Source organism: Canis lupus, chromosome 20, assembly GCF_003254725.2.
Source record: "Canis lupus dingo isolate Sandy chromosome 20, ASM325472v2, whole genome shotgun sequence".
Taxonomy (NCBI): Eukaryota; Metazoa; Chordata; class Mammalia; order Carnivora; family Canidae; genus Canis; species Canis lupus.
In genome coordinates this window covers 54,446,720-54,472,936 of record NC_064262.1, presented here as the reverse complement: position 1 = coordinate 54,472,936, position 26,217 = coordinate 54,446,720, and the positions used below count along the sequence as shown (strand labels likewise).

General features: G+C 53.7%; 3 protein-coding genes across 18 annotated transcripts in view; 2 read left to right on the top strand and 1 right to left on the bottom strand.

Moving 5' to 3' along the window:
* The first annotated feature begins 666 nt into the window (after positions 1–666).
* VMAC (vimentin type intermediate filament associated coiled-coil protein) lies at positions 667–3,964 on the top strand. Its single transcript, XM_025457164.3, has 2 exons — positions 667–889; positions 2,047–3,964. Exons 1-2 carry the CDS (start codon positions 699–701, stop codon positions 2,366–2,368), a joined length of 513 nt encoding a protein of 170 aa, XP_025312949.1. The 5' UTR covers positions 667–698; the 3' UTR covers positions 2,369–3,964.
* CAPS (calcyphosine) lies at positions 2,563–6,985 on the top strand. Its single transcript, XM_025457162.3, has 4 exons — positions 2,563–5,545; positions 5,621–5,798; positions 5,951–6,157; positions 6,232–6,985. The coding sequence occupies exons 1-4, from the start codon at positions 5,463–5,465 to the stop codon at positions 6,331–6,333; spliced, it is 570 nt and encodes a 189-aa protein (XP_025312947.1). The 5' UTR covers positions 2,563–5,462; the 3' UTR covers positions 6,334–6,985.
* The window catches only part of RANBP3 (RAN binding protein 3), a 53,936-nt gene continuing 34,630 nt past the window's right edge, over positions 6,912–26,217 (bottom strand). For 4 of the 16 annotated variants that reach the window (XM_025457146.3, XM_025457155.3, XM_035702868.2 and 1 more), the window contains 13 exons: positions 25,418–25,489; positions 20,351–20,416; positions 19,527–19,619; positions 18,231–18,334; positions 16,957–17,076; positions 14,948–15,051; positions 13,674–13,752; positions 12,427–12,529; positions 11,761–11,885; positions 10,351–10,471; positions 9,032–9,174; positions 8,349–8,529; positions 6,912–8,243 (listed from right to left, as the gene is read on the bottom strand). In XM_025457146.3, coding sequence (XP_025312931.1) covers positions 8,200–8,243; positions 8,349–8,529; positions 9,032–9,174; positions 10,351–10,471; positions 11,761–11,885; positions 12,427–12,529; positions 13,674–13,752; positions 14,948–15,051; positions 16,957–17,076; positions 18,231–18,334; positions 19,527–19,619; positions 20,351–20,416; positions 25,418–25,489 — 1,355 coding nt within the window. In that variant the 3' untranslated portion in view covers positions 6,912–8,199. The remainder of the gene's footprint in view (positions 8,244–8,348; positions 8,530–9,031; positions 9,175–10,350; positions 10,472–11,760; positions 11,886–12,426; positions 12,530–13,673; positions 13,753–14,947; positions 15,052–16,956; positions 17,077–18,230; positions 18,335–19,526; positions 19,620–20,350; positions 20,417–25,417; positions 25,490–26,217) is intronic. The other 12 variants (XM_025457150.2, XM_025457160.2, XM_035702870.1 and 9 more) reach the window with 5 other exon arrangements.

The window sequence follows — 26,217 nt, the reverse complement described above, 5'->3', positions numbered from 1 at the left end:
AGGCGGGGCACAGCGGCAACGTGACCACGCCCAGCGCCGGAATCCGCGTGGGGGCGTGGCTACGCCCTGCCAGTCCCGCGGGGTCGGAACCGCGTGCGACTGTTTGGGGGCGTGGCCAGGCCCGGGGGCGTGGCCAGGCCCGGGCGGGGAAGGGTGCGGGTCCCAGGGCTAGTACTTAAGCCTGGCGTCGCCGAGCCCTGGGCTGGAGGAGGTACGCGCTGGGTCTGGGGGCGTGGCCAGGGCCGGAGACACGCCCCGAAGGGGGCTTGGCCAATCCGGGGCCGCCGTTCGGGTGGACCGGGGAGAGGCACGGCCTGGGGCGTGGCCAGGCCGCCGGGCCCGCAGGACGCCGACCAATCCTGGTGCCGGCTTCCTGGTGGGGCGGGGCCTGTCTCGAGGGAGCGACCAGTCCCCTTGCGGGAGCCTGACCTGGGCGCCCCGCCGAAGACCCCGGCCCGCCTGGGGGCGTGGCTCGCCAGGACCGTGGCCAATCTCAGAGTTAGGCCGGGCTCGGGGGCGGGGTTTCCAGGTGCCGGAACCAGCGAGGGTGCTTGGGTTGGAGGAGGGCGCGGCTCATCGGGCTGCGGCCAATCGCGCCGAGGTCCTGAGCGGGCCTCCGGGGGCGGGGCCCCCACGGAGGCGCGGCCTCGGGGCGGGGCCGGGGCCGGTTCCGGGCCGCCCGGGACAGCGCCGGGGCCATGTCGGCGCCGCAGCCGCTGCAGATCCGCGAGGCGAACGCGCACCTGGCGGCTGTGCACCGGCGCGCCGCGGAGCTGGAGGCGCGGCTGGACGCGGCGGAGCGCACAGTGCGCGCCCAGGCCGAGCGCCTGGCCCGCCACGACCAACAGCTGCGCGCTGCCCTGGACGAGCTGGGCCGCGCCAAGGACTGGTGAGGCCCGGGGCGGCCAGGTGGACTTCTCGGAGGTGGGCGGAGGCGGAGCCCAGACTGGAAGGGGAGGAAAGGCGCGGGAACCGCGTGCGTTCACGTGTGGGCTGAACTACTGGTGGTGTTGGATTCAAAAACAAACACCAAAAACCTCGGATGAGTCACCAGCATGCAAAGTTAAGAGGCGCCATACAAGTGTGGATTTCTAACTTAAAACAGCCCGCTTTTCCATAATGCAAAATCGGCTCTTTCCGAGTGGTGCAGGGGTCACTGACCTCCTAGGTATTGGGAGCCATGGCAGATTCTGGGGCAGAGGAGATCATACCGGCAGTTTTGAAGAGCCTCTGTGGTTTTGAGGAGGCGCTGAGGATGGAAAGGGATGAGGCAAACGCCCAGGGTGGAAGGAGGTCTGGCCCCCGGGTAGGAAAGGAGCTGGTTGGGCCCATTCATTCATCTTTAACGAGTCCCTGCTAGGTGTCAGGTACTGTGCTGTGCGCTGGAGCACCTAAGTGAGACCTACGGAGCACAGCCCTTTGGCAGACACATCACTAGGCAGTTACAACATGGGGCGGTTGGGGTTGTGATGGAAGGGCACATAGGGCTCTCAGGGGACCTACATGAAGGCTTCCTGGAGGAGGAGCCATCTAACCTGAGCAACAAACGGAAAAGATGTAGCCGAAAAAGGAGTTGCAGGGAGGCGATTAGGGAGTTTTAGTCTGCTCTGGCTGCCCTTACACAATACCACAGGCTAGGGGGCTTAAACAAGTGAAATTTTCTCACAGTTCTGGAGGCTGGACAGTCCAACCGACAGATTCAGTTCCTGGTGACAGATTCTCTTCCTGGTTTGCAGATTGTCATCTTGCTGTGTGCTCACATGGCCAGAGAGCAAGCTCCCTGGTGTCTCTTCTTAGAAGGGCACTACTTCTCTGAGGGCCCCACCCTCATGAGCTCCTCCCAAAGGCTTCATCTCCAAATAGATCACACTGGGGGGTAGGGATTCAGCATAAGAATTTTGAGGAGACACATTCAGTCCTTAACAAGGGGGACTCGAAGCAGAGGTGAGGAGCATGGTCTTTATCCCGATGGTGATGGGGAGCCCCGGGAGGTCCCGGGGCAGGGAGGAGGATTGTCCGTAACTGCCCTGTCTTGCCTTCTGCCAGTGAGATTGCCGCTCTCCAGGAGCAGCTGCTGACCTCCGAGGCCACTGTCCACAGCCTGCAGGCTGCTGTGCGCCAGAGGGATGAGCTCATTGGGCAGTTGCAGCCCCGGGCGGAGCTGCTGCAGGACATCTGCCGTCGCCGGCCGCCCCTGGCTGGGCTGCTGGCTGCCCTGGCGGAGGCTGAACGCCTGGGGCCCCTGCCGACCAGAGACCCCGGCCACCCCCTCCCTGGTGGGCCCAGTCCTCGCCTTGCCAACAGTACTGGGGAAGAGCAAGACAGGGACCACCACCTCCAGCCAGCAGTGTTTGGGACCACTGTGTGAGCCCTGGAGCAGATCACAGAATGGAGACAGAGTCCACTGCTGTGGGTCCACTGGGTCCTCGGGGGTCACCAGTGTCCCTGAGGGGACCCCGTGGCAGAGCCATAATCCTTTCCAAGCATCAAAACCTGCTAAAAAGTCATGGGTTTCAAACAGGCAGCGCAAGGGCCAAAGGCAGATGTTCAGCCCAGTTTTTTTTTTTTTTTTTTATTTTATTTTTAAGTAATCTCTACACCCAAAGTAGGGCTTGAATTTACAACCCTGAGATCAAGAGTCGTATGTTCTACCAACTGAGCTGGCCAGGCACCCTTGTTTTTCTTTTTTTTAAACAAAACTTTAAATCAATCAACTTGTTGAAAAATTGGCGACGTTTTGCAACAATCTGGATTTCCGGCTTCAGTCTTGGCCACGCCTGTTTGGATCTGAGCTCAGGATACCCTCTTTAGCCAAAGTGTGAGGTCCAGTTGGCTTCCCCCTTTTTCTTAGGGCTGGACGTCTGGCCCCCGAAGCATCTGAGTTTGAGACCTCTGTCACTTGTGGAGGCAGACGGCATCAAGTTCTTTGTCCCCTTTCCCGTCCGCCCTGATTTTCGTTCCTTTGGAAGCGTCCCTCATCCCAGGCTAAAGCTTTTTCTTATTCTTCATCCCAGACCGGAATTGGGAACCTCAAGCCTTGTGTCGTTTTGCCTTGGTTATATGAAGACAATTTTTAAATGCTAGGATCTTTCCCGCCTGTCCTTCCCTCAACTTTCAACGCAGGAGGAAGGGCGTGTGTCTGTGTGAGCCACATGGACGTGCTGGCATCCCTCGGCCTAGTACCTTTGCACGTCCCCCCCATAATGCTCTTCCCCCAGGTGTCACGTGATCTCTGCTCAGCCGTCACCTCCCAGGGGCCTTCCCGGCCTACCTTCTGTGAACTCTTCCCCTCCCGTTCTGTTTTCTTCAAGGAATGTCCTGTCATCAGAATGTAAGCTCCTTGAGGGCAGGGCTTTTGTTCTTTCTCACCAGCGCCAGGTGCGCTCTGGGGCCTCCGAAGGAACAAGATGGGTTTGTAGGCCCTGGAGGGAGCCAGGGGCCCCCAGCACATCCGATGAAGCCCCAGCCAGTTCAGCTTTTGTAGCAAGCAGCTCGCTCCTTTTTTATATTGTCCAGAGAATCTATTTTTAAACTCTTTTTTTTTTCTTTTTTTCTTTTTTTTTCTTTTTATGCTGCCATTCTTGGCCAGAGACATTCAGGGTGCTGTGTTTTTATTTTTGTTTAGTTTTTTTTTTTTTTTTAAATCAAACCAGGGAACCCTGTGCCTTTCTCTGGCCAGCCGAAGTGCCCAGCCTGGTACCATGCTAGCCGTTTTCTCGCCTTACTCAGGGAACTGTCACACCAGGAACCACCAAGGGGCAGGGCCTATTTTGGCCTGGAAAGTTCGGCGTCCGTCCCCAGCCCTTCGGATGGTGCTGCCTGCTTGCCTGGCATCTAACAGTGGCCCCTCAGTGCAGTCACAATGGCCCCATTTTCTCTGGATGAGTAAGGGGGGCTGCTTGTCTGAGGGGAAGGCAGGCTGAGGCCTGTCCAAGCTTAAGAATAAATTGAATGGTTTCTTGGCCTTGGTCCTTCCTCCTTTCTTCCTGTGTGGGGGGTGGAGAGGTGGCCGGGTGGGGTCCTGCTGGGCAGGGAGAAACAAGTTGCAGTCACTGGAGCGTGTGTCTAATCTTTGCAGCCCCGGCTTGGCCCACTTTACAGCTATGGAAAGTGAGGTTCAGTGTAAAGTCAACTGGCCTCCGGGCTGCGAGGGCCTGGGCCACTTCCAAATCTGGAGGGGTCACTGTTGACATTCTGATTCTCTGCAAGATGAGGAGATGCCAAGAGTTACAATAACTGTGGTTATATTTTACATTTTTCTATGGGGAAAAAAATGTGATTTTTGTAACCCTCGTGAAAAACACAATGGGGTATTTTCTCTGCCCACTTGAAGAAGTTATGGACTGCGGCAAGCCACCAGAATGTCACCGCAGTTTCTCATAAAGCTGACAGTGTTGCATCAGCTGTGGCCTGAACCTGGGCCTGCGTGCCATCCGTGGGTTGGTTTCTGACAGCAACAGCACTTCCAACACCACCATTGTGCTGTGTCTAAGTCCAGGCTTTGAAAAGCCTCTGATGACCTCTGGGTCCCCGCAGCGGATGGGTCCCCCAGTGGGGGCCACATTTTATGTCCTGGGAAATCCAACATCATTTTCAGTCCTGTCAGTGTAATGCTCTCAGGTGGCAGAGGTGTCCAAAGCGTAGATCAGAGGCCTTCTGTGATGGTGGCCTCGGTTCTTGGTTTACATTGGGGGGTCAGGGCCAATTCTTTGTTTGGAACTGCAGTCCCCTGGCTCTCTCAGCTTGTTATGAGCAAGACCAAGTGATGTTTGAAAACTGAAAAAAACAACCACTGAAAGCCCCACATCGGTCCCTGAATAACTTCCAAGGACTGCTTTGTCTGACTTCATGTTGAAACAATCCACAAGACTGCTGTGTCCTGGCTCCGCCACACTGGTCTGAAATCCAGGACCCAGGCCCTTGTGAACTTGGATCCCTAAGCAGCTCTGGCTGTTGCCCTGTGAAAAGGGGCAGGGGACCTGCTCCAGGTCACACAGGAATTGGGTCTGGAACCTTCTCAGCCACGGCCTACCTCTCCTGCTTGTGGCCAGGCAGGGGGACCCCCCTTGCTCCCCCCATCTAGGTCTGGCTCTATCCCAGACCTGGGTACTGCAAGGCTGGGAGTGAGCAGGACAGAGGGTGGGCAGTGGTGCCAGCAAGACCACCTTGTCCCTCTCGGCCCTGCCCCACCCCCCAAGGGCTAGGAGGCACTGGCACGGTGAGGGTTACAGCCGGGGCCCCTCCCAGTCTCCTGAGCTACTGTCCCTTAGCAACCGCCCTGCCGTGCTGCCAACACTGGGCAAAGCGGGCGGGAGCCAGAGGAGTGGCTGTCTGGACTCCAGGGTAGTCGAAAGCCAGGTGAACAGGTAGTTGGCCAGAGCAGGCTTGTGGCACCGGACCACAGCCTGGTCAGTCGAGTGGGAATCCTTCCTCAAACTCTCCCCCAGCCAGTCTGACCCAGCATGGATGCCGTGGACGCCACTGTGGAGAAGCTCCGGGCACAGTGCCTGTCCCGAGGGGCCTTGGGCATCCAGGGCCTGGCCAGGTGAGCCATCCCCTTGAACATTCCTGATCCCCAGCCCCAGGGACCACCTTCTCACTGTACCCCATGCCTCTCAAGGTTTTTCCGCCGCCTGGACCGGGACAGGAGCCGATCCCTGGACTCCAGGGAACTCCAGCGGGGCCTGGCTGAGCTGGGACTGGTGCTGGACACGGCCGAAGCGGAGGGCGTGTGCAGGCGCTGGGACCGTGATGGCAGCGGGACGCTGGACCTGGAGGAGTTCCTGAGGGCACTGCGGGTGAGACCCTTCGCCCTGCTGTCTGGTGTGCCAAGCTCCCGGTGGCCTTGTCTGTGTTGGTGCTGACGCTTGATGCCTGGGAGCCCTAGCGCTCTGGACTAGACCCCCCCCCCCCCGCCAAGTCACTAAGTCACTACCTGCTTCCTTTCCAGCCCCCCATGTCCCAGGCCCGGGAGGCGGTCATTGCAGCTGCATTTGCCAAGCTGGACCGCAGCGGGGATGGTGTGGTGACCGTGGATGACCTCCGGGGGGTGTACAGTGGCCGCACCCACCCCAAGGTACAAAGTGGGGAGTGGACCGAGGAGGAGGTGCTCCGCCGCTTCCTGGACAACTTCGACTCCTCCGAGAAGGACGGGCAGGTGGGTGCCCACAGACACCCCTACCCACTCCGCCCAGGTCTCTGGCCCCTACTTAGAGCCTGTCTGCCCCCCAGGTCACACTGGCTGAATTCCAGGACTACTACAGTGGTGTGAGCGCCTCCATGGACACAGATGAGGAGTTTGTGGCCATGATGACCAGTGCCTGGCAGCTGTGAGCCATCATGCACGTTTGCTCAGCCAGCCCCACTGTAGCGTAGGACCCCCACCCTGGCCCTCTCTCACCTAGGCAGCCCCCAAGGCGGAGGCCACAGGACCAGCTGGGCCAGGTCTCAGAGGACCTGGCTTGGCCACTATATGCAAGTAGGACAAAGGTTCCGAGAATGGGTCACTGGCTCAGGACCCCAGGGAGCAAGGCCCTCCCAGTCCATGCTGTGCAGACCTCAGGCCTCACAAAGCTCTGCAGTTGCCCCTCCTCACTAGGCATCCTCTTGGTTCTGCTCAGTGAATCCTTGGCCCTGCTAGCACCCCCACCTACCCTTCCCACCACTTGAGATTGCACCCCCACCCTAAAGCCAGGGGCCGGGAAGCAAACAGCTCTTCTGTGAAGCAAAGCTCAGCATGGAGGCGGCTAGTCTTGGAAGGCAGCCAAGCTCGGTCACCTGCCTGGTGGACATGGAGTGTGGGGCAGGGGCCAGGGGCCCACAGACAGGCCAGGCTGCTCTGGGAGGTGGAGGCTATTCCTGGCCAGGCTGTCCAGCTTCCTGAGGCCCCTGGGGCATGCAGGAGGCCAGGGTTTTAGTTAAAAGTTTTAATGTAGTTCCCAAATACATTTCATATGACAATCTTACATAAATGTTCCAAAACACATGGGCATTATCTGGTTTTACTTGTCACTAGGTGGCTAAGGCTTAAAGCAGAGAAGTGTGACCGGATCTGCTGGGAGGGCCTTTGGTGTCTTCCCATGGCTCAGGCTCGGGGTGCACACAACCGACCCAAGGTGTGGGCAACACAGCTGTGGAGTCGAAGCCTTCCCCTCACCCCCTGAGGGCGGCGCTGGGCACTTTCCTTGGAAATCCCTCAGAGCCCTGTGCACAGGGCCCTTCTTCAAAGGCCGTCCCAGGTGGCTCTAGACCATGTTCCAAGGTAGGGGTGGGCATGGCACCTGCTCCTGTGTGTGCTGCGAGTGTGGGAGACGGTTGGTTGCCTGGAACCAGTCCCCCTGCCCCCTCCTCAGAAGGCCCTGGTAAGGTCCCCCTCTGCCTACCACAGAGGCCCCTGGTCCTGGATGGTCTGGGAGGCAGTGACGTCCAGGGCTGGGCAAGGAATGGCCAGCAGCAGGAAGGTGTACGCTTGGGTACCAGATGACGGGTGACCGACGTGATGGGGAAAGGCAGGAGGGTGGCTGGGGACCCTCCCAGGCCCGTTGACCCTTTTTTTAGATAACCTCTCCAACACCCCATGACTGGGCCTGGAGCAACCTTGGGTGGGGGGAACAAGTACAGGCCTGACACTCTCCTCCACACAGAGCCCAGGAGCCCAAGGAGGAGGGGGGATGGATGTGGCTCAATGCACAGGAGAGTCTTAACCTAAGAACCCAAACACAAAGCCTTGGGGGAAAAAAGATCTAAAAATATAAGCCCCAAATCAGAGTGTGGGAACCTGGAGTAGTTAAGAGCGCGTCCAGCAGGCCCAGTGTTTATACTTGTGTGGACAGAGCCGGTGGCCTGGGCGGCGGCAGAGAGGCCAGAAACATGAGGAGGGAGGGGTGAAGAAACAAGGTGTCCCAGTCCCAGTGAGAAGCCGTGACAAGTCTTAATGTGCCATTTCAATTCAAAGGAGGGGAGGGAAGAAATGTTCTTTTTCGTTTTGCTCATCAATATGATGAGGTCTCGTGTCCCAAACCACATTCAGGCAGTTCCCGAGTCTGCTTCTGAACGGGACATGCGGATCCGAACTGTGGCCAACCCAGCGGGGAGTGTGGTTCCCGAGCCCTGCGCCTCCACACTGCCGGTGGGGCGGGGCGGGCGGGCAGGCAGACAGACGGACAAAGCAGCAGGCTCGCGGGCAGCCGGCTCCCGGCGCTATGTGCTTCCGGCCGTCTGCCCATCCCCTTCCTCGCTGGCACCTGTTGGGAAGCAGTGGCCTCACCGTCAGGTCTCCACCCTGGATGGAGCCCCATCCCCCTGGGTCAGGTTCCCCGTACCCTCCAGGGCTGGGACCACTGGCTCACCACCTCCGGTGGCCCCCGACGGAGCCAGGACGTCCTCGTCACTGTCGTCCTCATTGGACGGGGCTGCCCCAGGTTCAGGGGCAGGCATCTTGGCTTCCTGCTCCTGCTCCACGCGGCTGCGCAGGGCCAGGATGCGATGGTGCAGAGCTGCATACAGCTGGCCCGTGTCCTTGGAACTTGCCTGGGAGAGGCAGAGGGAAGCAGTGGGTTAAGATCTCTTGGTTGGGGTGTGTGCTGCCCCCCTGTGATGGCATGCCACAATCCCTAGGCTGTGTCTGGGGAGGAGCCTATCCCTTTCTCCTCAGAAAACTCAGGGACAGCAGACCGAAGCTTCTGATGCCCCAGGGCCCGTCCTTCCCGGGGCTCAGCTGGGATGACAGCAGTGATGCAGGGCCACTCCTGTCTCCCCTCCACCGATCCGTTCTGACTTGCTTCTTTTGGAAACTGGCTGGCCTAGAGGCCTCCCTGTTCGCTCCCCGGCCCATACCCTCAGTGTAAAGTGCTGACTGCTGTACCACAGAGCACCGTCTTAGGGGGCCAGTAGTTCGTGTAGCTCCGTGTGGCCCAACTGGTATACCCAGGAACCTGCCTTCTGTGGGAGTTCAGGAGGGCACTGCCCTTGTCCAGGGGTCTGTTTGGGCATCTCCTTGGTAGTAGCCTGTCCCATCCCCAGGGCTACTCACTGAGATCAAGAAAACCTTCACGCCCTGGTCCTCAGTGTCCATGGCTGTGATGCGTATGCTCTTCTCACTGGCCTTGTCGATCTGCATCTGTGCCCAGAGCTTGGTGTTGAGGATCAGTCGCAAGCTGCCCTGGGTCCGCATCACTGCAACCAATAAGGCCACTCAGCCCTGGCCCGTGACACCCACCCAACAGCCAGCTATGAGAACAGACACATTCCAGAATGAAAACACCCCAGGGTAAAATCCCACAATTCTCTCAAGGTCTGCAGAAGCTGCCCACCAGTCTGAGCACGGCCCCCCACATACTGGAGGCCAGCACTGTAACAGCCAGCTCCCCCTGCCCCGCCCCCACCCCACCACACCCATCACAGGGAGGGTTCTGCTGGTCCACCCAGCAGTGCAATGAGGGCAGCTCCCTTGGGGGATGATTAGGTGGGAGGCAGGGCCAGAGAGGGACATTTGGGAGCTGCACACATGCACATTCTTTATGTGACACACTGCAAAGAAGCTGATGCCCCATGACGGGCCCCACTCACAGGCCAAGCCCCAGCCCTATTCTGCAGTTTTCTTAGGAAAAAGGTTGAGGCCAATGGCTGCTTAGAGCTTCCACCAGGAAGGAAACAAAGACAGATCGAGAGCAACATACAATGGAGACAAAGAGGGTACAGACCTTTCTTCCTTTTCTGGAAGTGTACATCACATCTACCTGTAGCAGGCCTGAGGCCACCATCAGCCTTCCTGTTTTATCAGAACCCATCCTCCTTGGATGTGCCCTGACCCTGGGATATGGTGACACCTTGTCTACCCACCAGCCCACTTCTCCCCACCCCAACCCGGTGCCCCATATGGCCTCAGACAGAGCAGCTCAGGCCAGCTCTGGGAGGCTATGGGGTAGGGTCCTGGGCTCCAACTGACCAGCTCTCCCTGTGTCCACTCCCTAAGCCCTCTGTGCCTGATGGGCCCACCTCCGAGGCACGTGGAGCAGTTGGGATGGGCTGGAGGAAGGTCTTTGACAGGGATCACAGGCTGGATGGGACTCTTTGAATTATTTTCCCTTGCCATCATAAAACCACCAGCACTTTCATTATTAGAAAACAAGTTCAGGAGTTGCTAAGTAGTTTCATCTACTTTCATCACACTCACAAAGAGGAGAGTCACGGACAAGGTGGCAGCAAAAGCCTTGGGATGGAGCCTGGCCCTGCAAGCTGTGGGTGCCGGGACTCTCCAAAGTGGGGACCTGTGTGGGGATCCTGCCCTCCTGGGCCTTGGGAGCTCTGTGCCATCCTGGAACCCTCCACAGAGACCACACTGCAGCTCACCTAGTCGGGACTGGAGCGTCCCGTCATCAGTCGATGCCATGTCGTTGAGCCTGAGCAGCCCCCGGCCTCTCTCCACCCATGACTGCGAGGCCTTGTCAAACACAAACAGCTTACACTGGATCTGGAACACAAGGCATCCCTCTGGGTGAGCTGAGGCCCTGGCTGGGTGGATGCTGGTGTGGACAAACTCCTGGGACCCTCCCCCCTCTACCCTGAGTGAACTACAAGGTAGGGGGTAGCCAACTATGGCCTGGGGGGTACATTTGGCCCTTGGCCAGTTTTGTGTCCTGCTCTCCGGCTAAGATGAATTTTACACTGTCAGAGGGGCAGAAAGAATCAGCAAGGAAATGAAGATAAAAGCCATAAGGAGATACCACGCTGCACTTGCTAGAAGGCATCAAAAGCCAGGTAATAGCAGTCACCGGGTAGGTGGTAGAGCAATCAGAAGCTCACACATGGCTGGCAGGAATGAAACACTGCACAGCTGCTACAGAAATGTGCTCCCCACATTACACGTGGAGTTACCAAATGGGCCAGACACTCTGCTCCTAGAGATCTACTCAAGAGAAATGACAGGTATCTGCATACAAGAGCCTGCACATGTCACCGTACCAAGATTCATAATAGCTAAAAGGTGGAAACCTAAAAGTCTCTCTACACACGTCACTCGGCACTGCCCCGGGAACGGACCCTGAGCCCATGACACTCAGGGAGGGAACCAGACACAGAGGGCCACACGGTGTGTGAGTCCACGTGTGTGACACGTCCAGGACAGGCTCATCCATGGATGGGAAGGGGGCTCGTGGGGGCCGCTGGGGAGGGCATGAGGGGTGACTGCTGATGGGCAGTTTCTGTTTTGTGGACAAAACTGTTCTATTTTGACAGTGGTGGCAGTTGCATAAATCTGTGAATACGCTAAAAACCACTGACTTGTACACTTTAAAGGTGCATGCGCACAACAATGAAAAGCAGATGAATTAAGTGCCCTGAAAGTGTTCATGTTGCCCCGGGATGCAGAGGAAAGGCGGGACAAGTTTGAGCTGCATCTGTGATCCTGGTTCCCTAATAAAACAACTCAGGGTGAGAGTGTGCCAAAACAATCACAGCCATTCATCCTGGGTCTTTGTTACGACAGTCTCTGTAATGCCCCGAACTATCGAGAATGCCTCAAAACAGATCCCTCTGCTCAAAAACAAAGCAGGACCAGAAGTTCCTTAGTGCTCACACTAAGCTCTCAGAAGCTCCGCCAATGAGGTCCCAGGGAGTGGGGCACTGCCCAGGGAGGTCCACTGTGTGGGGCCGACAGGGGGGTCCAACCCCTCAGATGCATGGAGAAGCCGGGGGCTACGGAGGATGGCCTCTCATACCACCACCTAAAGGCCAGATGCCCTCCCTCCAGGCCTGTCTCACCTGTAACACGTTGCTCTCCGCCTCCTCCCCGGTGATGACTTCCACTTTTTCCAACAAACACTTCCGTGCTGTTGCCTTGGTGTAGGCAGCTGCCGACTCGGCCAGGGACTCTGAAATGTTATTAGCTAAACAACATTGACTATTTATTTGTTGGGGTGTGCGTGTGTGTATACCTCACAGGAGACAGAAAAGGGCTGGCTCTGCCTCAAGGGTGCCGGCTCCTGGGACCTGGAGCGGACCCCAGAAATACAGCAATCTGGCCCTGGATCTGTAGGGAGACCATCTGCGAGCTAGATGCCAGCATGGCTCCAGATTTCCCACTGCCACTCATTTAGTAGAGGACAGGGGAACAGTGAGATTCTTCACACAGAACACTGAAGAGAAACTCCCCTTCCCAACCTCAGGGCAAGAGGGGGACACCCTCCTCAATAATCCTATCCCCAGAGTCATCCTGAAGCGCCAAGGCCTTGCTCCTTTAGGATGAACACGTCCCCTCTCTGCTTGCTGAAAACCAGCACCCATGGCTTTTCAACAATGCCCCAGTGTCTGGTTCATGTGTGGCTACTAATGCTGTAGAGAGCTGGAGCCCTCCCGGGCAGGGGTATGGATGGATAATGACCCTGTCGCTTGGTACCCTTCCCACAAGTCAGTGGGACTGCAGCATACCTTTCTCAGGGGTGGCCTCCTGGGACGAGGACTCAGACCCGGACTCAGCAGCTGCATTTTCCCTGGTGGCATCTGAACTGACTTCATTTAATTTGGGCGGGCTCTGCAGGGAGATGGAAGCACATGGGGAGGAGAGCATGCTTGGGTGCTCGTGGGCCAGCCGCTGTGGAACAGGAAGCCCCTCTGCTGGGATGGCAGCTCTCCTCTCAGCAAGGACTCCCAGAGAGCTTTTTCTTCACAGCTTTGGGGACCCACCCAGACTGGGCAGAGGAGCCTAGACAACCCCTCCCCAGGGGGTGGGTTCTAGCCTGCGGCCTTGTTTCCACACAACGTTCCTGAGCATCATTTGGTGGTAAAACCAGAAAAGTACCCTTCTGATACAGGCAGCTCGGCCCTCCCAGATCCACCCTTCTACCCTCTAGGCGAACTGCCCTCCAAGTCCCTAAGTAGGGACTCCCCTGACATCTCAGGGAGGTGTATGCCACCAGCTGTTTATCTCTGTGTGAGGCAGCTCTTGGACCATTTTGTTGTAACAGAAAAATAATAGTATTGATGCTTAAGGAAAGCAGCAGGAGGCTCCTTAATGTAACACAAAGATGGAAATGTTAAGTGGGAGAAAACAGCTCCTTAGCCACACTCACAATGGACAGAGTGGCCTCACATGCATTGGATAAGGAAAGAAAAGGAACAAAATAAGGAAGCAGGTAAATAATAACCCCATCCCAGGCTGGCCAGGCTTTCTTGGATGGGGAGACAGCATAAGGGTATCCAAGTGCCCTGGCCATGGTGTGCCCAGCAGACACCTGGGACACTGCAGGGGCCCCTCCAAGGCCCCTTCCCCAAAGCCCCCTCCATGCTGCAGCCTCACAGTCAGGGATGGGGGTGGGGTGGGGGGTGTGAAGCTGAACTCCCTCGGCTCAGAGGTGGCTCAGAAGCACATGGCTAAGGACTCTGGTCTGAGGACTGTCATTGCAGCTGGCCTCAGCCAGGAGGAAGCATGGCCCCAGACTTAAGGGGAAGCCTATCCCAGGATGAAGCTAAGCCAGCTGGCAGAGAAGGCAGGAAGCCTGAACACCAGCTCCTGGAGAGCTTCCCAATGCAACGACCCTGCCCCCAAGTCTGAGTTGGGTCTTCTTTCTCTTGTAACTAGAAGCATTTTCACTTTATAGGAGACAAGGTGGCAGCCATATTCACATGTCCCTCACCCTGGGGCCCCAGGACAAACAGTCCCCAGAGGGGCCACTCACCAGCACGCGCTCGCTCATGTTCTGGCCAAACACGAATTTGTTGCTGGCAGTGTCGGCACTATTGGTCGAGTTGTCTAAACTGAAGAGAAGGCATGCTGTGGGTGTGGGCACCCAATGGAGGGGGGCAGACAGGTGTACACACTTGCATGTGTTGCACATGCATGTGCACGGCCAGAGTGGGTTAAGGGCCAAACCCTTGGTGCAGAAAGCACAGTGTTGGCGCCCCTCAGCCTCCCCTCCAGGGGATGGGCCAGCACACTGGGGTTAGGTGCTCACAAGCCTCTGAGCCAGGCTGTGCTGACCAGGGAACACAGACTCTCAGCTCCCACTTCCAAGGGTCCACTGCATGTGGGCACTATGGGACACGCCTGACAGTCACCTCATCATCCCCAACCTCCTTGAGGCGGATGTCCCCTTCGGGGTGCATGAAGATACCGCTTCAGAGAGGCTGATCGCAGAGGTCAGACCAGGCGCCACCTACTTCCCTGAAGGAACCCACTAGTCCCCCTGGGCTGCACAAAGGAAAGGACACCTCCTGCCCCTGGGCTGCTGGCAGAGGACACTGGATGACCTCGGAGCTGCTGTCACCATCACATTTCATCTAGTTTAAGATGTCACGGGTGTAAGCACATCCCAATCTGGGAAATGCTGCAGTACAAAAAATGTCTTTAAAACAATATCCAATGCACTTTGCTAATCAGGGTCTAGGAAGCCAAGTGTGAGGTCACCACCATTCATGCCAGGTCTCTCTGAAGTCCACGCCCATGTTCTCTATCTACTCTGCTGGCTTGTCTCCTTTTTCTCTGAAATATCCATGGGGCACCCAGGCCACTAGTGAGCACCACCACCAGCAGTGTTAACCACCAGCGAACCCAAATCCAGGGTAAGGGGTCCCCATAGGCCGGAACCTGGCAGGTAACAGGAGGCAGCCAAGCAGCCATTGGTCCACTGGGTTCTGCTCTGAGCATGAGATCCAGGTGACAGAGGTCACTCCAAGGGCCAAGGAGAACTTGGGTCCTGCCTTGTCTGTTGAAACACACCATCCTGGCCCCTTCACAGCTGTGCCCAGAATGGGAATAAGGGAGGGAGCCAGGGGATTGGGCGGGGGAGGAGATCCAGGATTCTGGTGAAATCTGCTTCCCCCACTCCCACCTCCATCCTGCCCTCCAGAAGGACCAGGTTCCTGGTCCAGGTGCTGCCTCCTCACCCTGGGCCCCAGGCTAGGGGATGACCTGGGTCACTCTGAGGCTGGCCACCCGGCCCAAGACACACACCTGGAGCTGATATACTGAAGGAAATAGTTGGTCGCAGTTGGCGTTTCTGAACTGGGATGTCCGGCATTCTCCATGTCAGCTACTTCAGTGTTCTCATTTGTTAACTGGGAAACAGAGAGGCGACACTTACTGCCCAGACAACGCCTGTTCGGGACCTCAACAGCTCAGCCTGTCTGCATACCCCAGGGCCTATGGCACAGCTCGTGTGTGTGTGTGCATGTGCACGTGCGTACACCGGGGGGGGGCACGCGCTGTAATCAACTTTGCCATTTCTGCTTTTAATGGTTAAGATAGAAAAAGAGTTTGTAAGGCATCAGGGAACTTTTTCTACCTTGTTTAAAAAAATAAATCCCTCAATTGACATCTTGTTCCCCTTTTCACCAATGCTTGTAATGAGAGGCCACAGAATGCTTCCAAATCTGGCATTTTAAGGGGTTTATTATAAATATAATAAAAACATCGTTTCTTGAGGGCTTTTTTTTAATGCTTGCTAACTGCTGTGCCAGCTCTGTTGAATCTATCATCGAATGTGATACTCCCAGGAACCCTGAGAGGTATTATCAACCTCGACCTACTGAGTGAGAAAGCAGGGGTTCAGGGTGCCAAGAAATCGCCCCCATTGAGAAGTGGCATGTAACTGTGATACTACAGATCACGTGAGCCCTGAGCCTCCGTAAGACAGGGCCTCAGCCCCAATTTCAAGGCAGCCATCCCCCTGGACTCTAGGAACAGACTTGACCTGGCGGTTTAGGCCAGGCCCCTGCCCCCTAGCATAGGTGGATCTCAAGGCCCTTCCTTCTCCGGCTTCCTCCTCCCTGGAGTGAGCAGCCTCCAAGGGACTCATTACTTTGGCTAAAGTCACGCAACAGCAATGCTTACTTTTCATCCCTAGGGATTTGTGTTTCTGTTGGACAGCGAACACCAAAGGAGAAGGCAGATGGCACAACCTGATGTTTTCTACGTGCTGGAGAGACTTTTTTATTCCTTTATTTCAGGATTTCTCCTTCTCAGCATCACTGACATTGGGGCTGGATCTTTCTCTGTGGGGAAGCCGCCCTGGACACCGTGGGGTATTGGGCAGCATCCCCTGCTCCCACCCACTGGATGGCAGTGGTACCTACACCCTAGCCGTGACAACCACAAACGTCCCCAGACACAGCCACTCATGTTGTCTCTCAGGCTTCTAAAGGAACTCCTGCCAGATGAGCTGCTGGAAACGGCACAGAGGGACACTCTATCCTGGTGGCTGGAAAGGTAGTGTTGCCTAATTCTGGCTTCTCAGAGTGACAGCACACAGGGTCCCGAGCCCAGAGCCCCTGCCAGATGCTCTCTACCCCTGACTCAAAGTCCCCAGACTAGACCAATAGGCCTTGGGGGCAGCCAGGAGGGGACAGATGCTATTGCTTAGTATGGGACAGAATAGTTATTTTTCTATCTGCCCTACCTTAAAAAAAATAAGGTAATGATTCTCAATTAGGGGTGACTTGGTCCCAAAGGGAATGCTCAGCCTCATGAGGGGACACTTTGGGTTGCCGCGTCAGGGGGTGGGGGCATACTCCTGGCACCCGGAGGGGGAGGGCCAGGGATGCTGCCTGGTACCCTAGGATACCCAGCCCTCCAACAGCTGACAATGAACCTGTCTAAACGTTGCTTTGTGCCAAGACAGAGCAGCTCCCAAGTTAGGCAATGACAAGCTCTCCAGTGACGTCGAAAGCATCGGATGGTGCTGTCCCCTTTGCTACGAAAATGTTGGTTTCCAAGGAGAGGCACGCTCGGTTTCGTCCCATCCCCGGCGACTGGGAGAACAAGGGAGGCCTCCAGGGAGCACGCCGGGAGCTGAGCAGTGCAGCAGGGAGGCCATGCCAGCAGTCAGGGACAAGCCTGCGGCTATGCCACCTCCACCTCCCGCCCCCTGAAGGGAGAAGCGGAGGTCCTGTGGTTGAACTGGAGGAGGCAGAAGAGACCGACCCCGGAGTGCGAGCACCCATCCGGGCCTCTGATCCACACACCTTGACTCGGTCCCTCAGGTTCTGCCCGAACACAAACGCCTGCTGCGCAACTTGCTCTCTTTTCTCACAGTTCTCCTCCTCACAAGTATCGCTAGACTCATTTTTCTGGGGCTCTTTCTCCTAGTTTGAAACAAAAACAAGACAACAACTGAAAAGAAGTGACAGGTTAGCCCCAAGAAGCAAGGTGGGCCATCTCTCGCAGTTCCGTCTGCTCAAGGGGTCTCCTCTGGCTCAGGTCCCCGGGGGGCTGCTGCCGCCCGGGTGTGGCCTGTCCTTGACTCCCCGGGGACGCCGGAGGTGGGCGGGCCAGGCAGCTTCCCAGACTCCCTCCAGCTCACAGCCCTGCTGCGCTAGCCGCCCTAGCTATCCAAGTCTCCAAGCAGCAGCAGGTTGCAAAGATGGCTCCTAATTTTAATTCTGCTAATTGTGGTCTGAAGGAGCGGGGGTTGCTCAGGGATGTTTTAAAAATGAATTGTAGACGATCGATTTCACCATTTGCTCTCCAGCAACTATGGGGGGTGTGTGGGGGAGGTGGAGGGGCCAGAACTCAGGCAGCAGCTCAGCTGCCAAAACAGCCCAGTCGAAATAAACACACACATGCAATCTGGCTTTGTGAATGGAAGCCTTGGTGTGGTGCTGCAACTTGCATTTCAGATTCACCTCTGCCACCCGCAAATGCAGGCTCTTTGGTACATGCTCCTCATTTTTCAGTTGCCGGGCAATACCACTAGAAAACACATGCTCTTGGCCTATAGAAACCCAGAACCCCAGACTTTGCTGTGTCTGCCTATCAATCAATCAATCAATCAATCAATCAATCAATCAATGTTCTGAGCTGATTTCTTCAGCTAGAATGGGCCCACCTATGCGAACCCCCGTGTTGTTCAGGTGTGGAAACAGGGAGGGGAGACAGCTTTCCATGTAAAAGGGCACACTATCTCATCAATGAAAGCCATTCCTGTGGCTCCAAGGACCCCCGCCCCCCCAGAGGCCAGGCCCAGAGGCCAGCTGGCCACTTGTACAGGGAGGTGCTGGGTCTGGCCTCTGGAACCCAGACAGAACTCTGGAACTGCGGACAGACCATCCTTGGCATTCTAGCAACTATGGACATCAGCTGCAGTTGCACATGCACACCACTGAGCAAATACAGAAAGCCTTAACACAGGCCTACCCAGGCACTGCTCTGAGCAGGTAACTTGTCTACACACTCAGTAAAGCTCCGAGAAGTTTCAAGTGCTCCCTGCCCAGCACAGAAACACCTCAAGTGCTCGCACCTCGTCAGAGGGACTTCTCCGTGCAGGGTTGTCAGGTGATGTTGCTGTCACGGCCCCCGTGCAGTCTGCTGGGATACTGACTCCGTTGGTGCCGCTGCTTGGGACTGCAGGGACAAGAAGATGGGGTGTGTGTGTGTGAAACCTCAAGTGCTCCCTTCCACCATTTAGACCAACAGTGTAATTTCTCCTCTTTAAAGAAAACGATCTAATGTCCCTACTGAAAATTACATTCTTACATTGAAAAACCCAACCTCAGAACTAAAACCTCACAGAGGTGAGAATATCTTATTGCTTACTCCACAAAGAACTGTATGAAGTTTAGTGTACTCAGAAATGATACTGTGAAGAGAAAAGAGAAAAGTAATATATATTGAAGGAATGATTATGAGTTTTATAAAACGTTTTACTCATAACATCTTTATTCTATGCACTTTTCCCTATAAATAGCTGAGATCACATGATGTGTGCAGCTTTAAATTTGGCTGATTGGTTAGCCTCGCTTATAAAAAGCTTTCCTGTTGAAACTCTTCAGAAATATTAACTATTTCCCCCATGTGGGATGTTGGATTGCTTCTGATGAATTTTTGAATTACAGGGAGAGGCCAAGAGAAAGACAAGAAAAGCTCATTAAGAAACTAAAAGGTCAACTGAACACCATGACCTGTGTGGAGATCATGGAAATATGGGTTAAGATTTAGGTCTTATGGTGGAAAATCAGATGATTTGCACATAACTAAAATGACCCTTCAAATCTCTCAGACACACAGGGCCAAGTTTTGCCTACAAATATGCTGGGCTGAACCAGAGACACTTGAGAGGAGCCAGCTTTTGTGAAGCCAGTATGCGCAGAAAGCAGGACTTACCTAGTGGTCACCTTGGCCTGGTGCCACAGGGAGACGGTGGGACCATACCGTCTTCCCTGGGCTCACCAGGGATTTATTTATTTTTTTATTTTACTTTTTTTTAAAAAAAGATTTTATTTATTCATTCATAGAGAGATACAGAGAGAGGGGCAGAGACACAGGTAGAGGGAAGAGCAGGCTCCTCGCAGGGAGCCTGATGTGGGACTTGATCCCAGGACCAGGATCACGCTCTGAGCCAAAGGCAGATGATTAACCACTGAGCCACCCAGGCGTCCCTCACCACGAATTTACAGGATTGTTCCCACAGCTATTTCTGAGTGCATTCAGCAGATAGGGCCAAAGTCACCTGTGTCAAGAAACAGCTGTCCCAGGCCAACTTCAGGATCACTCTACACCCTGCTGAGTGAGCCTGGATGCCAGGGCAGATTCTTACCGGTCTGTGAGAGTGCCTTTGGCTGTGGGGCTTGTAACACTGCCGGGCGAAGCACACTCCGCTGTTGTTCCTTGGGCTTCTGGCTTGGTAGACCTGAGAAGAGAGATCTGCTTGCCTGGGCCTTCAGACCTCATGGGTAGAAACACACAGCCCTGTACTGGCTCTCAGGGGCTTTACAGAAATTGAGTGAGTACAGTAATGCCAAGGGGGGGGAGGGGGGAACGGACCAAGGGACAGCTATCCTCAAGTACTGGGCTCAAGGATCAAGCACAGATGGTGAAGGGAGAGCCATAGGCAGCCCCCCAGAGTTTAAGACTCTGCTTGGGCTCAAATAAAAATACCCTTTGCACCTGTTTTTCAAAGTGCCATGCTGAGAAAATCTGTCTGCCAAACACAAATTGGGCAAGAAGCATGAGAGAATGCTTCCAACTCTGCACCACTGCCAGGCTCTGCTCCCCAGCGGCATGCCACTGGATCGTGGCCACTCTGCTAATCAGGCTTACTCTGTGGCTTCCTGGGGCTGGGGTACTCTGGAGACACAGCCTGGATCAACTGAGCCTGTGCTGGGCATAGAGCCCCACACTGAGCCGAGTCTGCTCCCTCACCATCCCCACCCCCCTCAGGTAGGACAATCTTCTTGGTCTGATAAGCTCCTTAAAGTGACTTTTTAGTGCTCATATGCCAGGTTAACTGCAATGACCTAGACAGCAGGCTGAGCCTGGAGCATGCAGGCTGGGTTGCCTTAGGCAGTTGTGCAAACAGATGCTACACAGAGAGGTATAGAGAAAGCCCTTCCACTTTCCTTCTTATAGGTGGCTACCTACCTGCACTAGGTGCCTGGCCGTGGATCAATGTTGGTGGCTTCAACCGGAATCCACTGCTCTTTTCCTCTACAAGCAGAAGACAAAAGATAAAAAGCAGGCCTGCCTAGGGGGTGTAGAGATGGGGCCAACAGCAAAGCTGAGAGGGTCAAGGGAAGGGAAAGACTGTGGTCTGGACCTCAGTGGCCACAAGCCTGGAGAACCAGGGACATGTTTCCAAGTTAAAACACAAATGCAGAAGCCTGGTTCAACCACCAAGGTCATAAGGCAGCTTGGACGAGGAAGAAGCAAGGGGTTGTGGGAAGTGCTGGCTTCAGGCCAGGTGCTGACAATTAAAGACCAGGTGGTATCGAAGGTGTGAGACAAAAGTGACAGTGAGTGTAAAGCTGGTCCATCCCTGGGCTACCTCACTCAGTAACTTGCCAAGAGCTGTGACGGCCTCAAAGGCCCTGGAGAATGTCAGGGAGCCACCTAATAAAGGTCCCCAGGACCCGTCTCCCTTTCTTAGAGGATTTGTCTTGTCAGAGGATGTATTTATCTGTAGTTAGGAGAAGCCTCTCTGTACTACAAGCAGATGTCTGGGAAATGAGACACGTTTTCTGTGGTGAAAGATCAAAGGTGGCAGACAGCAGCAGGCTTGCTCTCTTTCCAGATGTGCCTGGAGAGATTCACTTCATTCCTTTCCGAGAGCACTGGAAGGCCCAGGACAAGGAAGGGGAAGGAAGCAGGGTGATGGGTCAAAACCTGCTTTTTGCTGGGCCACTGGTCCACACAAATCCCTTCATCTGTATGTGTTGGTGACTTGGCCTATCTCATAAGGGGTGGGTAGTGGGGACTGTCTAATCTGCCTTGACAGGAAGGATCAGCATAATAAGCCCTGTGATTCCAACATGTCAGGTCTGTTCCTGGGGCAGCACAAGGACCACAGCATTCTGGGCCACCAGAGGCAACCTCGCTTTTGTGCAAAGGTCCAACTCATTTGAAAAAACCTTTGTCAGGGTGCAGGGAACAAGATCAATACACAAAAATCAATTGTGTGTATCTATACACTAGCAATGAATAATCCAAAAATGAAGGAAACAGTTCCATTTATAATAGCACCAAAGAGAATAAAACTTGGGAATAAATTTAACAGACAAAACTACAAAACATCGTTGGAGGAAAAACAAACAAATGGGAAGAGATCTTAGAAAATCACATAATATGGGATTCTATTTATATGAAACATCCACAACAGGTGAATCCATGGAGACAGAAAGTAGATTCTTGGTTGCCAGGGTCTGGGGAGGGGGTGGGAGGTGACTGCTCATGGGGACGGGGCTTCTCTTTGGGGTGATGGAATGATCTAAAATTAATTATGGTGATGGCTGCACAATTCTGTGGATACCTAAAAACCAACCAATGGTACAATGAAACAACACAAATGCCTTCAGGCCAAACTCTGAGGCATAAAACAAAGTCAATGCAGAATTCTCAACAAAGGAGGAAAGCCTCCTTCCTGTTGTCTGCATGCTGGTGAGCCAAACTGCTCTCCTTGGGCAAAAATGGGATTACAAAAACTCTCGCTGCTAGTTAGTATGAAGGAATTGAGTCCACTAGGCTCCCAAGAGCCTGTGTTAGTGAGCTGGGGTCTCTCCCATAAGAGAGAGGTCATAAAAACCACACTCAGGAGAATCAGACACCACAGATGCAGGGGAAGACATGCTGCCAGATGTTTCTCTTTAGGAGAAAAATACTGAATCACATTTCCAAAGCTCAGGACTATTCAGAAGATGACTGGCAATTTACAAACATTAAAAAAAAAATTGAGATGAAACTCACAATTGAACTAATTTTTAAAAAGCTTTATAGCTGGCTTTATAATGCTTACATTGTGGCTACTGATCACTTTCCACCTCTCTGCTCTGTGCAGAGCAATGCTAGCAGCAGTGCTTGACTCTTGTAGCCAGCTTAGGCTGACCAGTGGGGGTGGAGGCCTGGACAATCACTGTCACTGAGCATCTGCTGGAATTGGGCCTGGCACCTGGTCCACCCCACAGATGCACAAGAAGTCACACTGAATGCTGCAGTGAATGGACGACAGACAAGACAGATAGGGCATGCCACATCTGTCACGGCAACTAGGGACGAAGGAGCCAAGGCAGCAGGGAGGTGTGCTCACAGGACAGCCAAGCCAAGGCCTGCCCGCAGGCCCCATCTTCACCAAAATAGACATGCTCTCTTTTCATGGCCTCAAAAAACTCACTTTTCCTGCAACATGGTCAGCGTACAATTAAAGGGTGTTGCTGAAGGCCAGAGCCCTAGCACACATGACAGGATCACCGGGGTGCATGAGTGACTATACCAGTGTCTTCTTGAGGGCATATGTGTGCCCTGTTGCGAGCTCACTGAGGTTAAGAGGTTGCTCCCTCTGAAGCAAATCTCTCTCTCCTCCTAATCCTGTCTAGAGGAAGCAGGCTCCTTTGATGGTACTTTATGCCTTGCCCTTCCTCTGCGGGAAGCAATGCTCAACTTCAACTTGGTGTATGCCGGAAGACGAAAAGACTCTAAGAGGAGACAGCTTGGCAGGGGCTGGGCAGGGGCAAAAGTTGTGCTGGGGACATGCACCGTGGACAAAGAGAGCCAGGTTTCTGTCAAAAAGAAAGGTAGAAATATGAAGCAGGGAGGCTCAGATGAACCCGGTTGGTGCTGGATATGAAGTACACGTGTGAACCCAGGGTCACCTGCACATGCAGATAGATATGGACAAAGAAGTATGTGTACACATGTGTATGCACATGGGTTTGAGTGTGTGTGTCCCCATTTCTGGGCATCGAGGGGGCCCAAGTGCAGGGACAGTCCAATGGCGGTGAGCCTGCTGAGCACACAGATCTTGTTTCTAGAGACTGGTCTCCACTAAGGACCCTTGTGAGAGACGGTGATTAGCCTGGAGCCTCTTGTTAGGACAAAACAAAGTGCTTAAAAGAATAATGAGTCATAGCAAAAAGACTCAGGAACCTGCTTGATGGGACTCCTGCCAGCCAAATCTGGGACGATTAAAAGAAATTCTGTACTAATAAAGAAATTCTATACTAATAATGACAGAATGTATCCTGTTGACTACAACAGGAATCCACACATCCATCTTGCTGTACAATGTAACAAAGGACTAAGTGGGGAGAAAGGAAAGCTCCCTTACAGAACACCGATGAAGCATACTATTAACGATGAACACAGAAAACCCCCCACTTGGGTGATCCATCTGGGTGATCGATCGTCAGTGATGACTAATCCAAGCAAGAGAACATCGGTGGAGGTGGACACTGGAGGGCAACAGTGACAGGAGAGGGCTTTTGTAGTGTCTCAGAGTATCTCCTCAGAAAAAAGGGGATGATCTCACAGTGGACAAACTGACACAGCCCACACTAACCTAGTGGGCAAATCAGCCCCACGGGTACCAGGACAGGTAAGCACCATGTGCCACCTGGGACAGTGTGTCGTGTGAAGAACACAGCTTCGCTTCTGTGGAATTCTAGCCCCACGGGCACTACCTGGGTAGAACTACCAGGAATCATTGGATAAACACAGACAGAAAAACTTCTCCAAAATAACTGGCCTGTAATCTTCAAAGCCATAAATGTCAAGGAAAGAATGAGGAAGTATTACAGATAGAGAGATATGTGGTATACGGTCGGGGATCTGATCCCTCTGCCATGAAGGACATCACTGGGACGATTGGGGAAAATTGAATGGGCAAAGGGATGTGGAAGTGCTTTATAAAACTCTTCCATAAATTAACCGGGGGAGCCCCCTGCCAAATTAAAGCTAAAAAATAAAAGGCAGGTAGGCAAGGACAGAAGAGGATAGACTCTACTCTGACTCAGGGACCAGGAAGTGAGGCTGCATCTGTATCCCTCAGCCTGGCCTGGGAACCCCCTTTCCTCAGGACACCCATGTTCTCAATGCTGCAGGACAAAGGTTCTGTGGGGAGATAGAGGGAAGCCGTCACTCACACATCTTAGAGGTGATGGTGAGATCTGTAATCTCAATGGAAATTGACAGCCTGAGGTGATCTAGACATAGGAAGCTGACTGATCCCCTAGGCTAACAGGGCTCTACCTTTCACAATGCTACTTGCTAAGCGAGCACTCAGAGCACTCTGGGGGTTCCCAAGGCTGCTTCCAAACCAAACTCCTCCTCAGAACCTGGTGAAGGGGTCAGCTCAAAACAGCTTGCTTTCAGAGTCAAAATGAATTCTATTGTTTGAAATGGTGCTATTGAATCAACCCCCTAAGTTATAAAAACATCGCCCTCTTGCCAGAGTATGACTTATCTTGCAATGCTTTTGAAGTAGGCAATGAATTTATATAAGGCAGGTTGGGTTACAGAATTCGGGTAGTTGAACTTGCTCATTAAATCTTTTATGAGGAATTTCAGCCACGTGGGAGAAACTTTCAGGAAATCTTGGAGTTGGATCTCTAGTGAAAGACCAAAAAAGGAAGGCTCCATAGTCTTCAGAGGGGTAAGAGCTACTTTCCTTCAAGGTTTAAAGCTGTGATTAAATATGCTTACATATTTATCTGAACAGGTCTAAGAAACATTGATTAATGTGAGAGTCTAATGCGCAGAAATGGGGTCTGGGAAATTCCATCAACCTCATAGCAGTTACCTCTGGGTGGGAGAGGGGGAAGTGGATTCTTTTACTCTATGTATTTCCCATTTGCCTTTTTAAAAAAATGATATGAATGTATTGCTTGTGTACAATTTTGAAAAACGACTAATATACCTCTTTATAACTGCTTTTTGTTTTTGGGGAAAACAAAATAAAACAAAACAAAACCAACACCTTAAAGACTTGTGACCAGGCCCTTCTTGCAGAAACAATAAATTAAGGGCTTATGAAGCCTGCCTCACACTGGATTCCAAATCTATGAGCTGTAGATTTGGGAAAACATTTAGGAACTGAAAAAGAATCCGGTTTTCAAATTGCCCATTCCTGTTCAAGATCTTATTTTACAATAGCAACTGCTTTTCATCCCAGGAAAACCCCCAGTGACTGGCAGTAAAAGGCAGAGGGACATAAGGGCTCACCTGGTTCTGAGTCAGAATTGCCTGCAGATGGCTCGCAGAAGGTTGATGGCATAAAAACATTGTTTTTTGATACTGTCGACAGGGAGGTGCGGGCAGGGAAGGGAACAAGAGGAAAAACAGCGTGAGTAGGCGGGGCACACATGTACTGGAGCACCTCTCCCACCTGAAGGCTCCATCTCCAAGCCCCACTGTAGGAGGCTCAGCATTATGAACCAGGCCTTTAGATGCTGTGGTTGCCTGTCTTATCCTCAAGCCCCTGGCTTTTCCTTGGCCCCCTAGGCCACAACAGAAATCACCTCTCCTCTTCTCTGTTGCACCTCCTGCCACAGACTGTGGCTCCGCAGTACACAGTGAATGGGAAGGAATACAATCCATCACAGGAAGCAGAAGCTCCCTTGTTTCATAGGAATGTCCATGCAACAAGTGAGAGGAGATCTCCTGAAGCCTAACTGCTAACTATCCAGATGGTTCCTCAAGGCCTGCTTGGCGAAGGACATCCCTTCAGGGGGGCCTCGAGCAGTCATGAGCAAGGATGTGGCAACGTCCACAGTGAGTGTTAAGGGAAACAGGAGTGAAATCCAGTGTGTTGCAGGGAGGATCTAGAAAGGACACTAACTTTCTACCTCGTGCCCTCCCATCACATTTGCATTACTTTTATAAGCAGAAACAACCTTCCCGGGTGTCTTTTCCCCGTAAAGTGCTATCCTTAAGGTTTGCAGGTATAAAATGCTTTACATGAACCCACCAATAAGGAACTAGAGATCGTCTCTGAATATATGTGCATCTCTAAGTCTGCACTA